At 33.7% G+C, this 16,110-nt stretch overlaps 4 protein-coding genes across 4 annotated transcripts; 1 reads left to right on the forward strand and 3 right to left on the reverse strand.

Moving 5' to 3' along the window:
• Window positions 1–743: 743 nt before the first annotated feature.
• LOC149488096 (centromere/kinetochore protein zw10 homolog) lies at window positions 744–4,200 on the reverse strand. The gene is made up of 5 exons (XM_089696835.1): window positions 2,682–4,200; window positions 2,224–2,430; window positions 1,711–1,840; window positions 1,331–1,472; window positions 744–1,022 (listed from the first exon to the last, which is right to left on the reverse strand). The coding sequence occupies exons 1-5, from the start codon at window positions 4,198–4,200 to the stop codon at window positions 807–809; spliced, it is 2,214 nt and encodes a 737-aa protein (XP_089552961.1). The 3' UTR covers window positions 744–806.
• LOC149488097 (protein POLR1D-like) lies at window positions 4,087–4,792 on the reverse strand. The gene is made up of 2 exons (XM_089696837.1): window positions 4,570–4,792; window positions 4,087–4,460 (listed from the first exon to the last, which is right to left on the reverse strand). The coding sequence occupies exons 1-2, from the start codon at window positions 4,635–4,637 to the stop codon at window positions 4,202–4,204; spliced, it is 327 nt and encodes a 108-aa protein (XP_089552963.1). The 5' UTR covers window positions 4,638–4,792; the 3' UTR covers window positions 4,087–4,201.
• Window positions 4,793–4,982: 190 nt separating this feature from the next.
• On the forward strand, window positions 4,983–7,028 carry SsRbeta (signal sequence receptor beta). Its single transcript, XM_089696836.1, has 3 exons — window positions 4,983–5,130; window positions 5,273–5,649; window positions 6,479–7,028. Exons 2-3 carry the CDS (start codon window positions 5,278–5,280, stop codon window positions 6,677–6,679), a joined length of 573 nt encoding a protein of 190 aa, XP_089552962.1. The 5' UTR covers window positions 4,983–5,130; window positions 5,273–5,277; the 3' UTR covers window positions 6,680–7,028.
• Window positions 7,029–11,817: 4,789 nt separating this feature from the next.
• Window positions 11,818–15,587, reverse strand: Tmem63 (transmembrane protein 63). The gene has a single exon (XM_089696838.1). It carries the CDS (start codon window positions 15,328–15,330, stop codon window positions 13,090–13,092), a length of 2,241 nt encoding a protein of 746 aa, XP_089552964.1. The 5' UTR covers window positions 15,331–15,587; the 3' UTR covers window positions 11,818–13,089.
• Between the last annotated feature and the right edge of the window lie 523 nt (window positions 15,588–16,110).

Raw genomic sequence — 16,110 nt, forward strand, 5'->3', positions numbered from 1 at the left:
CCACACCGGACCGTAAAAAATCGGAATGCCGGACAGTAAAATTCCTTGTAGTGCACAAGCGCCCTTAAAGGCTAAAGCCGAAAGCGTCTGTTTAGGCTTTTAAGTTTTTAATCACTTTTTAATAAATGACCGTAGACAGAGAATACCACATGGTACCTTATGCATTATGACGTCATAGTTCATGCGTTTGATCTGCCCAATGGTGTCGCGTTTTATATATTTGAATTTCATAGACTTTTTTAGAAATTAATTTCTCATTGAATTTTAAATCAAAAAATATTTATAGGAGCTTCATTATGAAGTAATAAAGTTTATTAAAAAAAATATTTGAGACTAATTGGAGTTTCATGCATATTCCCTATTATTAACCAAAATCCATCTCGAAATCTGCACTATCCATTGGTGAAAACGAGATATTAATTGATAATTTATCATATACTAGCCCGCGTTTTCTAAGAAAAACCCGCATAGCTCCCGTTCCCGTGGGGTTTCCGGGATAAAACCTACCCTATGTGTTAATCCAAGGTACCCTCTATATGTGTGTTATTTCATTGTAATGGGTTCAGTAGTATTTGCGTGAAAGAGTAACAAACACATGTACACATCCTCACAAACTTTCGCATTTATAATTATAATATTAGTAGGATTAATTATTGTTAATTTATCGCAAACAGAAGGGACGGGGGACTTTGTTGTACTCACGTACTGCTAGAATTGTTACAATAAAAAAGAAATAAAAACAATTGAGCTATTAAACACCTTTAATTTAAACACCGAATACAAGAACCATAGACAAACATAGACATCTATTTAATTTTTGACAAAAAATTTGCGCGGTATTGTGTATTTTGGAACAGGGCTTTTATTAAGTTCCTCAGTTCTTCCGTGTTGAAGTGAATTGCAAGTGGTCCAGTGCCATCTTTCCAGTGACTCTCGAGGTCGCGTAGAGAGGCACCGAGCACGAAGATCAACTCTTTGAACTTTAGCCACGGTGGTACGTTCTTTTCAACGTCCGATGGTCTCTGAGGATGTGAATTTTAGAATTTTAAGTATTATAAATAAAATAACATTGTAATAATTATTAAATTGAAGCAAACATAAAATAAATATGTATAACATCCGTTATGAAAATAGTTTAAAGTTGTATATCAGTATAAGCATTATATCTCACAAAATAATTTCTTAAAAACATTGTAACTAGCTGTTATCCCTACTATAATATTAGCTATGCGATTTTCTTTACATTTTGCATCTGCAAGATATTTGGAAGCTTAACATTATAGAAAAATTACGTTGCAATTTAAATAATGTAAACTAAAACATTTCTCACATGAAACAGCTGTGGTATCTTCAGCACAACAAGGTTATACATGTCAGTGAGTTGGGTTGCCATCTCCACAGAGATGTCCTCCACCGTGCACACGCGATGGATCAATTCGTCCAGGAACATGGTCACCAGTGTTGCCATTAGTCTGAAAAAAAATTCATTACTTTAGAATTTAGATGAAAAGATGGAGAAGATATGTATATAGATTTTTTTTATCTTTTAAGAAAAAAAAATACTCAATTACAATCAGCAGAAAATACTTTTACGCTCATAATATAAACTACACTTTGGATAAATTGAAAATAGCAGTACAAAAGCTAGTAAAACTCGGTAATCTTATTATGTTTCCTTTACATTTCTCGTATAAGTATAAATAAAATTACCTAGTAAACACATTGGAGGGGAACACGCCTATCCAGACATTCTTCAATAGCTGCAACTGCCGCAAACACTGACGAATAGCCGCCTCTGCGTTCGCGCTTAGCACATCCTTCACTACTATACAGTTTAGATCTAAAATAAAACGATTTTATAGCATTTTCTTGTGTTTTATTTTATGCACATTAGATTATATTAGAAATTATTTTTCTTTTACTGTGACCGACGCCGATGATTCGACGATTTCGTCAAAATAAAGTCGCAGAATAGTTATGGCAGGAACCAATATGGATTAGGAATTTTCTTCGTAAAGGCAAATTAAATGTTTTTCACAGGATGAATATCGTAAAATGATCCTAATAAAAAAATTATGATACCGAAAATATCACAAAAATTACAATAATTAAAGATTAAATGTTTAATTTTTTAAATCATACATACCAACTTTGAAAAAGCAAAACATTAACAATGAAGTACAAACTAATATGTTAAATTTTAGACAAATTTACACCACTAACCAGACGTCCGTATATTATCCAATATCTGTTTCCGTTGCTGCTGCATCTGCATCGTCAAGTACTTATATCCGAGGTCCCTCATCTTCTGCACGAGATCCACGAAGCTTATCGCGTATGTCACCTCGCGCCCCTCGAGGAGGTTCATCCATTTGTCTCCGAGCGTTTGCAGGTTGTGCGCTAGGTACATGCAGTTGTTGTGGAAGAGAGCTGTAATAAGAGTTGCGATTTTTACATTTATTTGTATTTTCATTCAAGGATTAATCAGAAAACATGAGAGTTAATCCATCTGATTGTGGATAACATATTTTTACTCTGTAATATGAAAAATATGAAGAACACTACAAATTAAATTTTTTTCGTAAATCACAAAAATGATTATACATAATATCACATACAATAAGCAGTGACAATAAGGCAGGTAATATTCGCAAAATTACAAATTTCCGTTAGTTACTCACCAACATATTGTGGAATTGTGAGCAGGAAATTCTCATGATGGTACGGCACCACAGCGTCATACAATTCGAAAATCAACCTCACTGTGTTATACAGCTTTTTGCAGACCACATCAGAACACTGAACTGCTTGCTCCATCACCCCATATACATGATCTAATAACTCCTGTGCAGTCTTGGATATCATACACCTTGGAAAATAGAAGAGACTGCTTGGTATTGTTGTGTCCAAAAGAGCCAATGCTTCATTATAATCCTGAGCACTTTCTCTCTTTAATTTACCGCCTTCAGGAACCTTTTCCACACCAATCGACATTGAAATACTTAAATCCTTTAGCATGATACTTCTAGCAGTTTCTAGAAAATATTGGCTAGATCGTAGGGCAAATAGTAAGTCTATATTCTCCATATAGTCCAGCATAGAGTAGCCCTCTTCAGGATAGAAGTGCACTGACGATAGGAACATTTGAAAACTGCCTATTACTGCTGTCACTTCATTATAAGCTTGTAAATCAGTAATATTGCAGGGCACTGTATGAATGAAGACTTCTTTAACAATCATATCAGTAAATTCGTCACGGAGCTGACGACCAATTAAACTCATCACTGTTGTTGATCTCTTGAACTCTACAGTTAACTTTTCGCTTAAATAATGGAAGAATAATCGAACATTCGTTATTACTTCATCATAAGTTGGCATATAGTCCTTTTTATCTTCTATGGACACAGTAACAACAAGTACGTCATCTGTTTCTGAATAAGTGAGACAATACTCATGCATGTATGGTGTAAGAACCTCCTTCATAATAAATTGTGCCAATTCATCGACCCGTTCGTCTAGTTTCTTACATTTGTCTAAAGCGTTTAACACATCTATGCTAAACAAAGATTCATTCAGTGCCAATGTTATGGTGACTGTGGTAATTGATGGATTTCTATCATCAGGTCTTGAATTGAAACTAACCATTCTGTCCCATTCCAAAAACAAATCTCGGATTATATTTTCTAAAATCAATTGTCCAGTAACTTTAGCGTTGCTGTATATTTCCAACTGGTCGAAACCATCAGTTGGATTTTCAACAAACATGAGTAAATCATATACAGCTTCCACCGCTCTTGTGAAGCTCTGGACTTCTTTTCCCTCGTCAAATTCTTTCAAATATTTCCCACAATGTATAATATCGTTAACTATATTACATGCAAACTTAACTGATTCTAGTTCCTTGGCAATCAAATCATGACTTTCTATAGATTTAAGAATTTCCGCGATAGTCACTGTTTCTATTTCTTGTTTACAAGCCTCCATTTCTTCGACTAGACCCTCACTTTCAGCACACAAATCATTTCCCTCTTTCAAAACAGCTGCTATATCAAAATCGTTATTGTTCAAAAATATTTTCATTTCAGCTTTAGCTTTTTCAATTTCTTTTAATATAATAGGAATTTTCTTTGACGGTGTCCAATTAGTTTCATCAGGTGAAAATAAATTTGAAATAATAGAATCAATGTCGTAGTCCGCCATTTTAATATTTTCTTTTTGATCTATCTTTTTTAATAGTCGGTTCTGGTTTTCTGTCGTATTTGGGTGATTTGTTATGAGAATTCCGATGGGTACTTCTTGAGGTATTGTACTTGTTGGAGCTCACGGCATTCCGAAGTGTGTTGACAAGGAAACGTTTATTGGTCTTCTGTTGAGGACCCTTCACCCAACCGGAGGGACCAACTATTTCAGCTCTAGCAGCACCTTGCACTGCTTCCCTTATTAGCTCCTCAACTGCTAGTCTGTAATGGACAGGGTAAAAAAATTAAAATATAGTTTTTAGACTTTTTATACCACCATAAAAAAGCCTATAAAAATAATATAATATTTAAATAATATTGTTGAACATACTTTTCTAAGGCTTCGTCATCTAGCACTTCTTTATCCGGATTTTTTGTAACATCTTGTGTATCTGTCATAGTTTGAAATAAATAATTACTTCTCTTATCTCGTCTCCTCGATATGATAACTAATGCAGCGTTTTAAAACATTTCTGTTTCCATACCGATCAACAACAACAAAAATTCAATAAAATCCTCCCTTTTCTCTTTCCTCCATTTCATGTCATTTGTCAATCTTATGAATGCGTTTAAATAAAAAAATTTGATATCATCAAAAGAATGATTGTAGTTCATTTATAAACCAAAATTATTTTGCATATTTGCCACCATATTTAATATTTCCATTAAATGTAGAGAACTTTCTAAAATATAAAAATAAATAAGTTAAGATTAAACACATATAAAAATTGAACGCATTATTTTATCTTACACTGCCAATGCTGTCGACGCGTGGAGTGAAACGTCAGCCACGTATGAAAGATTGTCAAAGTCGGAACATTTCACTTTCGCGATTGTTGGCTACCATCGAAATTTCTATTTATTTTATATTAGAATTTTAAGTAACTATAAGGTATGTTTACCCAATTTTTTCGATAAAACACTTTAAATACGTTTATTTTGTTTATTGTCTAATGATAAAACTTATATTTTAATTCATATTACTAAACAAAATTGCTTATTGGATTCTAACTCGCGTATCTTTTTATTTTCAGAAAGAATGGCTGCAAAATTGTTTTCGTTAGTTCTTCTGATCGTCGCAGCTGTAGTAGCGGACGAAGAAGCAGCTGTGGCTCGGCTACTAGTTTCGAAACAAGTATTGAACAAATATTTAGTGGAGAACATGGATATTCTGATTAAATACACTCTGTACAATGTTGGAACCGCTCCAGCGGTGGACGTGAAGCTCGTGGACAACGGTTTCCACCCAGAAGTGTTCGCAGTTGTCGGTGGGCAGCTTACAGCCGAGATCGACAGAATTCCCCCACAGACCAATGTTTCACACGTAGTCACCGTTAGATCGAACAAATACGGTTATTTCAACTTCACCGCCGCTGAGGTTACTTACAGGCCAAGTGAAGACTCCACTGAGGTAAGACACTAACTTACTAGAATTGAAGATCTTGTTCTCTAAAAATCTAATACACTACTTTATTTCACTAAGGCAAATTTTATGAAAGAATTTGTTTACCTAATGGCTAGCTGCTATTTACTCACCTGGCTTAGAATATAATACCAAAATGAAGAAATGAAATCATTGAACCTTATGCTTAATATGCCATGTATGCTACAACTTTTCTGAATATGTATGGTTTATGTTTCAATTTTAAATTGAAAAGAGACCTCAGATATTGAATATCAATTTTTTAAAGTTATAACAAAATTAAAGTTTATATGTAAGCTGGAATTGAAATAATTTTTTACAATGAGTAATTATTATTATTAAACAATAATTATTGTTGATTATTATATAACAATAAATAATTAGCTGTTCCATTAAACTTTATCTGTTCATGATTTTTCACTAATGCTCTGCTGTTTATGTTATGTTCCACCAGATTCACACAAGGTATAGAGCACCATAGACATTATCATTTAATTAACTGATTTTTTCCTACTAAATATTGTTTTTGTAGTTAAACCAACTTAGTTACATCAACATTAATTATGTAGAATTTTCATTCTTTTTAATTTGAAGGGCTATTCTTCACAGCATCAGCCATCTTTCAGTTAAATTCTTCAAAATCTATCCAGCTATCAGAAACATTAACCAAAATAATAAAATGTCCACTATAATAGTGGTTTTCTTATAGGTATCATTATTATTTCATAAGTATAAAAAGTTATCACTTAAAAACAAACAAAAGATTTTATATATTCATTGCATACATAGAGATCTAACATAAAAAAATTATTTCCAGGTGCAATTCTCGATCAGCAGTGCTCCCGGCGAAGGTGCTATTGTCGCCTTCAAGGACTACGACCGCAAGTTCTCGTCTCACATCCTCGATTGGGCAGCATTCGCAGTCATGACTCTGCCGTCTCTGGCCATCCCCTTCGGCCTATGGTACTCGTCAAAAAGCAAATATGAGAAGCTCGCAAAACCCAAAAAGACTCATTAGGTTAAGTTTTAGTTAGGTTAGGTAATTGCTAATGTTGATAGAATTACTGTTTTAAATTATGTTCATTGTGATTTGAGATCCTCTTTCTGTATTCTGTTTTCTCGGTTTGAATAAACTATTTATTTGAATAAAATAAAATTGTAGTGATATCTAAATTGTTAATATTGATGAAATAACATAAAATTCTGTTCTATTTATAATTTGTTTATCAAACTTTATGATTGTATAAGCACAAAATAATGTAGAACCCTATATTACCGCAACATTAGTTTTCATGTTCATTTCGAGTCATTTTCATCCTCATTGTTATTAATTTATACAAAACAATAAATTGATTTTTAATTTATAATGTTTTTTTTTAATTTTTATTTCAAACTTAGAAGAAAAAGATTGCATTAATAGTAATTAATTTTACATAAAATATAACAACTTTGTTCATGTGGGTAGGTACTTATAGTTATTTTAAATATTCAAGAATTTTAATGAAAACAATTTTTTTTGTCAACTATTGTATTCTCTATTTCTACTGTCTGTCTGTCTCTCTGTATACTTGCATAGATCTTTAAAACTACGCAACTGATTTTGATGCGCGTTTTGATAATAGATAGATGAATGTTCAGAATATACATTCTAGTTTGTTTGTATGCGAAGCATCGGCCGCGTAATCAAACCTTCAAAGGAAATTAAAAGAAATAGCGCCATCTATCGGATTTTATGGAGTTCTTACAATGCTCATCATAATATGAATTACATAATATTATAATAATATGTTCCCGTAGGATCGAGATGCATTGTGAATAAGTAGATATGTCACTTTCTAACCTATATCCGGACGCAAATCATATTATAAAACATTATAAAATCACTCCGTTCTTAATTTCATTGATCGAATTTATCCATTGGCACAACGTTTTCAGCAGGTACCCTGGCTGTTACAACCTCGAAGTTATAATTTCAACATATTTTGTCCCAATATTTGTACCGACATGCTGCGATCAATCAAAACTTTGGATACGACAATATTATAATATGGCCTGCTTAAATAATATCTGTGAACAACAGCGCCAGCCAGCGCCAACGGTTATTCTTGTTTCAAAATTCAAACTTCGCGCCTTCAGATGCCTGCAGTCGAGCACAGATTTATTACCGCGTCCCAGATAATATTAGATCGGTTTCAGATTTCAGAGTTTTGTAATTATTTACATTTGGTTATGGTCATCTTAACAAAAACCCTCACATAATAATAAACAGATCACTGACTGTCTAGTAGTTGTAGATAATAGATATAATATGTAGATACCTATGGTACTTAGGTACTTATTCTTTTTTGAAAGATTTTTCGAGTTATCACTATAATAATTGTAATAGGTGTATATTATATGGGCGTGCTTTGCACGGCAATTAGTTTCAGCAAATCGCATTATACGCAAATAAAATAGTCGATAGGAAAATACTTGAGTGGGCAAAAATATATTATTTTAATATTAAATCCCATTTAGAAATACTTAAACTTACCTAACTAGGTACCTTACATTGAGTTAAGTGATATGTACTAGTACCTTACCTATTAATAATAATATGTCATGTATCATGTACTTACGCCTTATAAAATAAGAGCACAGGAGGATTTTTTGTGATTTCCTACAAGACATAATATAGGACCTTCAAAATAAAATAAAAAATTCGAATGTATGCTTAAGGAAATATAAATTTATATTAGTATTGCATATATCTACTTAAAAACAAAATTCACTTAAATAGTACATTTTTCCTAGTTTAACTTGGGCGTGATCAATTTTTAGACGGCCGGTATTCCAATCCAATTAATGAATAGGTACTGTATTGATTTAAGATTACTTAAACTGTTCCAGTATTTCTTCCCTGAGGTAGTGGACACCGTATTCTTACATAATATGGACCAGTAAATAATATATAGATCAATTAATAAGAATAACAATAAAATTAATTCATAATAATTCCAGATATAGCACGTTGTTACCTTTATAATAAAATATTTACATACATGTTTACTGTGACTCAGAATACACACCTACGAGAAAGTTGCAGTTCTCTTACATTTAATAAGGTCAAAATTACACATTTCAAGAATAGGTACCTAGTTACGTACCGATTTAAAAAATAGAGATACGTATTTATTTTATTTCGAGTTTTATTTTTGTCTAGGATATTACCACAATATTACCTACCTAGTTACCTACATAATATTACGTAAGTAGTTACTTTATAAATTTTATCACCTCTAAAATATTTTTTTTGGAAAGCTATGAAGTGAAGTTCATAAATCTATTACATTAACTAGCTGTTCCGCGCGGTTTCACCCGCATTGCTCCGCTCCTGTTGGTCTCGTGATGATTGTATAGCCTATAGCCTTCCTCGATAAATGGGCTATCTAACACCGAAAGAATTTTTCAAATTCGACCAGTCTGTAGTTATCGAGATTAGCGCGTTCAGACAAACAAACAAACTCTTCAACTTTATAATATTAGTGGAATAATTTATAACTCAATGGTGAGCAATGACACCGAGCCTATTTATCAAAATTGTTATATAAGAGCAAACAAGTTTGAATGACGTATTCTGTATTGAATGTAATGTGCTAAATAGTAAATACACTTATGCTATTAGTAAGTATCTCTTGTTTGACCATGCCAAGGATTAGTTAAATTTTATTTGAAGATATTTCAATACATAAACATAATAATGTTTTTACAATACCTAGTAGAGACGAATATATTGATATAGTGCAATTTGCATAATGAAGTTGATAATGATTACTTTAAAATGTATTAGTGCAAGATAAGACAGACATAATTATATCAACGCACCGGTTATACCAGTAATGATAGGAATTTAAATTTTTAGACCATTTTCTACGATGATGCTTTTGAGAGGATAAGTCTATAGTTAATATCAACGAATTTCATAAAAAAATATACCTATTGAAATTTTAAGACATAATATGTATTCTTATATTTTTTTTTTCGTAAAATGATTTGGATATTTTTAAAAAGATAAGAATAAAAAAGGATAATTTGACATCGAGCGGACATAAACGAAACGGTAAAAATTGTGTCGTCCACATAAACAAAATCGCAGAAGCTATTAGCTAGTAAAATAATACATATAATATCAATATTCTTTATCGTAAATAAATATAAACACACTTTGTATGTACTCAGAAGGATTAAACTGTAATATAGTATCAATATTATATTACTTTTAACTCAACAAGCTAGATAATATAATTTTGTTGATAAAAACGTTATTCATATCTGAATTTAGGTAGATGTTTATCAGGTATTTTAGTACATTCCTTTCTTTGTGAAAGCAAATACAAAACATAATATTATGAAAGCTCACCACATGCTCACCACCAAGGCGACATCTTTCTTTTTCCTCCCTTACGCAAGGATGTGAAAATCCTAAAAATTCCCGATTTAATTGCTCTAAGGAAGGTAATATGCAATAGCATACATTTTGTATATTTCTGATAACCTTGTCCCTGCAGTGGGAACATAATATATGAGCTGATGATAATGTTTGATATCTACAAATTAGTTTCTCATGTATTTCACATTATTTTGTTACTGGCATTAATTCAACTTAGTGTTGCCGAACTATCGATAGTTTGACTATCGATAGTTGACCTTGAAAATAAGTCAGAATATCGATAGCACTATCGATAGTATCGATATTATTGATACTATCGATACTATCGATAGCGTTAATCATGGAATACTATTGATGAACTGCAATAGTATCGATAAAATCGATAGTATTGATTGCCAATAGTTGCTATACTATCGATACTGTCGATAGTATCGATACTATTGCTACTGAATATTGCAACTACAATCGATACTATCGATAGTACTGATACTATCGATAGTTTTGAGCTATCGATAGTAGTAAATTGTGCAATAGTATTGTTCACGATTTCTTGGTATAATGGGTCAGTCAATGGGCTTATTGGATTACGAATTAACGAACTAAAAAAAATGGATTGTACAAAGCGCCAATAGATAACTTGAAAAGTATTATAACCAAACATCTAGTTCTCTGTCATCCACTATAGTATTATTGATAAAGCAATACTATCGAGAAAAAGGTCACTATCGATGGGACGATATTATCGATAGTATCGACACTATCGATAGTATCGATAGTTCGTTCGATATTGAGCTTCGATAGTATCGACACTATCGATAGTATCGATAGTTCGTTCGATATTGAGCTTCGATAGTATCGATACTATCGATGGTATTGCTATGTGTCGATAGTATTTACGCTTATAGGACTATCGATACTATCGATAGTATCGACACTATCGATAGTATCGATAGTGCTATCGATACTATTGCTTTTCCCCAACTATCGATAGTTAATCGATAGACTATCGATAGTGGACTATCGAGCGGCAACACTAATTCAACTCGTGAATGGCTATAGTTGTGTAACATTGCTTTCACTGCTGCGTGATACTGTGGTGCATAAACATTAAAAATTTTATTCAGTTACATTGTTGTCACTATCTTACTGGAACCACGTCGAAAATAAAATATACCAAGTATGTGGCCGCCCTCTTAGTCTGTAAATGATTTTATACGCTCATAATCAATTTATTTTGTCAACTAGGTAGCTGCTTGTCCCGGTTTCACCCGATTTGTATAAAAACGGTCAGACAGAGAGAGTTGTGTAGTTTTTGAGTTCGCAACAAATAAAGAATCAAATATTTTCATAAATCATAATGTTAGATCAGATGAAGTTTTTACTCACGTCTGTTACCACCGTTCGTCATCTTTCGTCATTGGTTTTGGTTTTTAGAAGAGATTTTTAAAGAAAATCATAACCCTGAAACTTCACAAGCCATATTTGTATGGACGTGTAATAAACAGTTTTCTATTCGATCCAGAAACAGTACTTCAATCAACACGCTAGTGTTTACAAAGTTGCATGCGATAGAATTATTCATCAATCGAAATATAACAAATGCATTTAAAATTGTCGTTTTTGAACGAGTCAAGTTAAAATTATTTAGATAATAGATCCACTTTTCCACATTTGCCCTAGAAAAACAGGGTTAATGCCCTCCCAAATCGTTAAGAAAATAAAACAAAAATTAATTATACGTCATTTATTTACCGCACATACAATGTTACGATAACGAATGCGATACAAACAATATTAAAATACAACATATTCTGTACAAAACAAAACAATCAAATCAAATGTTAAAGCCTGTGAATTAAACAGCCGTAGATCACAATTAAAATAGCTTTAATATCTGTATATTATAGTTAAAACGACATAATATTGATATGAAATTGGTGCAAACACAACAAGGATTGTGTTAATTGTATCATTTTATATCCAAAGATGTAGTCTATTCATTACAATTTACATGTTTTCTATTATAATATATATTATGCACAGTTTATTGAATAGCACTTTAAACTTCATCCATTTAAAATTTAAATCATCATACAAATCAAAGATATTTTCGATAACAACGTTAATTTTTAAATTAACATCAAATTTAAATTAATACTTTTACGCAGGCGGTTCGCTTCAAACATTTAGATGACACACTCAACATATTTAGAAATAACGTGACTAAAATTTAATTTATCAGATTATAATCTAAACGCCACGTGAAAAATATTTCATGCGAAGACTAGAATTATTATAAAGTGGAAAATAAGATTTCAGAATTCCGTGCAATAAGTTATAATTACGTGACGTCGGACACATTTAAAATTATTTCAATCCAAGTATAACAAAAAATTTATTTTATATATCCGTGCAGTGTGTTATATTTGTTGCATGTTATTTCAAAAATTGCAATAAGAGCTATTATTATACATATTATGTATTTGTGATTAAAGTTATATTTTGTAAGTAACACAAATAAATTCTATATATGTACAAATTATACTAACCAAAAATCATTGGTTCTGTTTGTTAGGGAATGTACTTAATTTTAGTTAAATAGCTAGCTGCTCCATAGGTATATATTTTCAGCACAAATTGCTATGCATATTAGGGACACAAATATGTACTTAATTCAATAATTTTAACATTACCAAAAAGTAAGGTACAAAAATATATAATTGACCGTTATCAGTACTATATAAGTATTATGCATTGTTCCTTGATACTAAAAAAATTAAGATCTTTATTTGCTCTATAATTCATTTTATAAAAAAAATGTTAAACAAAACTATAAACTTAAATCAATAAACATAAAAAAATATTGCATTATTTATTTACACCACTAATTCTCCATATATTGTCGATATCAAAATACGTGATCCTTATCATTGGTATTTAATCTATCGCGCGATATGGTACCCGAATTAATTATTTATAATGAATACTTTTATATACATTTATATATTTATTGGCTCTGGGTTATAGGCAAGATTGACTACGGGAGATGAGGCGCCGTAATCTGGCGTCGAGGGTGTGGAGACGGGAGTCGAGTCTACCGGCCGCAACAGTACCGGCGCCGTGTACTCCTGGGGTCTTACACTCGACTCCTCCTGCAGAGGAGCGGGCGGGGTGCAGCTGGGGAACGGACTGAGCAACAAAAATGTACCAAACGCAACGATAGAGGCCATAATTAAAATGATCGTTCTGGCTTCGAAGCCCGCGCGTAAACCGGCCCACGCAGCCATGTTGATAAGCAAAAGTAATACGGATACTCGGATGAGCCTTACGGCCGTGGAGTGTATACGGCCTCCCCCGACCCCGCTCATGTCGCTCGGCCCGTACGCGAAGTACAAATTGTGCTTATCCCCGATATGCTTTAGGATAAAATAAATGAGCCCGAACGGAGCGATCAATGGACACGCAAGACTGTACACTATGGTAATGGAAAAGATTGCCAAACTCCAAGCGTAATGCACGCCGAAGGGAAATTCGTAAAGAATGGCCTTCTTTACGTAACTTTTTTCCGCTTTCGATTTCGATTGCAAAAGATACCAGACGTATAGGAAAAGCTCGGGGAAGCGTATCAGTTCAAGGGACGTACCGATGAACCCAGAGGTAATGACGTAATTCACAAAGAACGCGCCCTTATCTGGCAAAAACACGCAGTCCCATCGCATTGTGTCATTCTCGTGATGCAACGTCCAGCCGACGAACGCGTCAGCGCTAGCCAGTCCCAAAGATGGCAATATCAAGGTCATTAGAAGGAGAAAAGTTGCTGTTTTCGTCATAATCGAATAGTTCTGTTGCGACTTAGTCCAATGAGACAAAAATTTGTCAGAAAACGAAACAATGGCTGGCATCACCGCCGCCATCGTCCAGAGCAGTAAAGTAGGGAGAAAATCAAACATAATGCTGGTTATCCTGTTAACAGTCTCTGGTTTTACAATTATATTGTTCACCAAATTCACTATAATGGCAGGAGTGGTTAAAAAGAAAAGAACAATAAAGAGGCAAAAGTTAACTATGATGGCTTTGACATACCAAACCCCTGGTTGAATGCTGAGATTTTCCCAAATAATATCAGATGGATTAGTAGCATGTTGTAGGACCCATCCCCGGTGTAAGCTGAAATGGTTAATAACATGTTCTGCCAGTTGGTATGAGGGTAAAGTTAAAAAGGCAATACCTAGTGGATCATTGAGAACAATAGCTCGGCATCTCTTGGCTTCATCTTTCAACCGCTTTTCTTCATTTGTATAAAACTCAAGAGCATCCACTTCAGGTCCAAAGAGTTTTGGTCGTACCATTATACGCTTCCCAGTCTTCTTAAAATATGTGTCTGTGTAGAGTAAAGCTTCCGTCACCATTTCCTTCCTCTCTTGAACATCAATCAGCTTATTAACGTTAAACGCTAACCTCAGATCCACGATCTGTATGTGTGGAAAATTATGTGAAAAATAAGCTCTAATCGTTGCTTCATTCCTGTCAGCTCTTGATATATTTGTTATCATTATTGTTCCCGTCATGCAGGTAGGAGCAGGCTTTCTCCCGGTACACCTCCGCATAATCAACACTGATATAGGCAAAAACGAGATACTTACTAGAGTATGAACCCATAGCCAATAAGATCTACCGTTTAGATTGGACAGAGTGGTCCTACTGAAGGTGCTTGCATCCACTTGCAAATTCGTGCCTTGAAAGTTTACTGGTAAAATGATACCAATTGACACTAAAGTGACAATAAACATCAATGTTATTGAATGTCTCTGAAAGGAGAGGTAATGCACCGCGTCTGGGCCGCACTTGGCGAGCACTTGTTCGCGGGTGAGGCGGAACACGGCGGGAAGCCATGTGAAGAAGCCCTCGTCGATACTGAGGGACTCGTCGTTCCTCCGCCGGTCCACTAGCGCGTCGTCGTCGCCCCCGCGGTAGAACAAACTCGTCCATCGATTCTTCGATCGTTGCACTAAGGCCATCCGCCCGTAATTCCAAGCCGTGCGACGTAACACGGTGAACAATAAAATTAAACATATCCATGATATAACGTTAAGTATCAAGGTCTGTGGAATTCCGTTGTATGCACCAGTAATTATAACGTTCTGTGTTTGATTCCATAGCATGCAACCCTCGTCATCGGTTCCGTTCGAGGTGTTTGCTGGTAAAGTGTACAAAATTCCGTTTGATGTAAAGCGACTCATTGTCTATATTTCAACACAAGGCACAAGCAGTGAAAGGGTATTCACATAATTAAAACACTAAACGTTGTTGCTGTGACGTCACAAATCACTTAATACACAGGAAAAAGAATATCAAACACGATGAAATTTATATGTTGTATGATTTTAATCGTATTGCTTCGTCTTTAATGTAAATGAGAGACAAAATATGTGTAATGTTAAATGAATAGATTTTGACAATATTGATATAATTGACGTTAGACGTATTAGATTCTGACTTTTCAAAAGTCAAAAACCAATAGTGTTAAAGTGTTGCCATCAGAAAGTTTTATACCCCAACAAATGTTGTAAAATTAGACCTCAATCAATGGGTCAAATAGAATTTAAATAATAAATGCACAATAATATGATATTGCACATTATATTGGAAAGAAAAGGTGTACGAAGCCTGACATTATGACGCAACCAAAGATTCAGCTTCGTTATCATAAACAGCATTTAATCCTCAACCGCTGGAAAACCGGCCTCATATTATGACTTATCAAACACCATATTTTTTTTTTAAAGTGAAACTTTTATTACATCGTCTCAAACTTTTTGGTCTGTGTAGCGCATGTCGCGTGTATCGCGGCTGCCGAGTAGGTATACCTACTCGGCAGCCGACCGTCACGCGACATGCGCTACACAAAGCAGTGTTCAGAACCGTTCGAACAGTTTCACTTTTACCGTGGTTTCATAAAACCACACAACATTTTTTTAATTGTATTCGTTCTTGCAACAATATATTATGTTCAATGCTGT

The sequence above is a fragment of the Colias philodice genome, chromosome 6 (genome assembly GCF_061535455.1).
Source record: "Colias philodice isolate Cphi_HAF_F1 chromosome 6, ilColPhil1 Martin Lab GWU primary, whole genome shotgun sequence".
Taxonomy (NCBI): Eukaryota; Metazoa; Arthropoda; class Insecta; order Lepidoptera; family Pieridae; genus Colias; species Colias philodice.

Excerpts from the sequence above, each read along its gene's own strand:
- SsRbeta (XM_089696836.1), top strand. The coding sequence starts at position 5,278 with ATGGCTGCAAAATTGTTTTCGTTAGTTCTTCTGATCGTCGCAGCTGTA. Across the intron at positions 5,650-6,478 it reads CAAGTGAAGACTCCACTGAG|GTGCAATTCTCGATCAGCAG; the intron begins GTAAGACACTAA and ends AATTATTTCCAG.
- Tmem63 (XM_089696838.1), bottom strand. The coding sequence starts at position 15,330 with ATGAGTCGCTTTACATCAAACGGAATTTTGTACACTTTACCAGCAAAC.
- LOC149488097 (XM_089696837.1), bottom strand. The coding sequence starts at position 4,637 with ATGACAGATACACAAGATGTTACAAAAAATCCGGATAAAGAAGTGCTA. Across the intron at positions 4,461-4,569 it reads GATGACGAAGCCTTAGAAAA|ACTAGCAGTTGAGGAGCTAA; the intron begins GTATGTTCAACA and ends TGTCCATTACAG.
- LOC149488096 (XM_089696835.1), bottom strand. The coding sequence starts at position 4,200 with ATGGCGGACTACGACATTGATTCTATTATTTCAAATTTATTTTCACCT. Across the intron at positions 2,431-2,681 it reads CACAATTCCACAATATGTTG|CTCTCTTCCACAACAACTGC; the intron begins GTGAGTAACTAA and ends CTCTTATTACAG. Across the intron at positions 1,473-1,710 it reads CCCTCCAATGTGTTTACTAG|ACTAATGGCAACACTGGTGA; the intron begins GTAATTTTATTT and ends ATTTTTTTTCAG.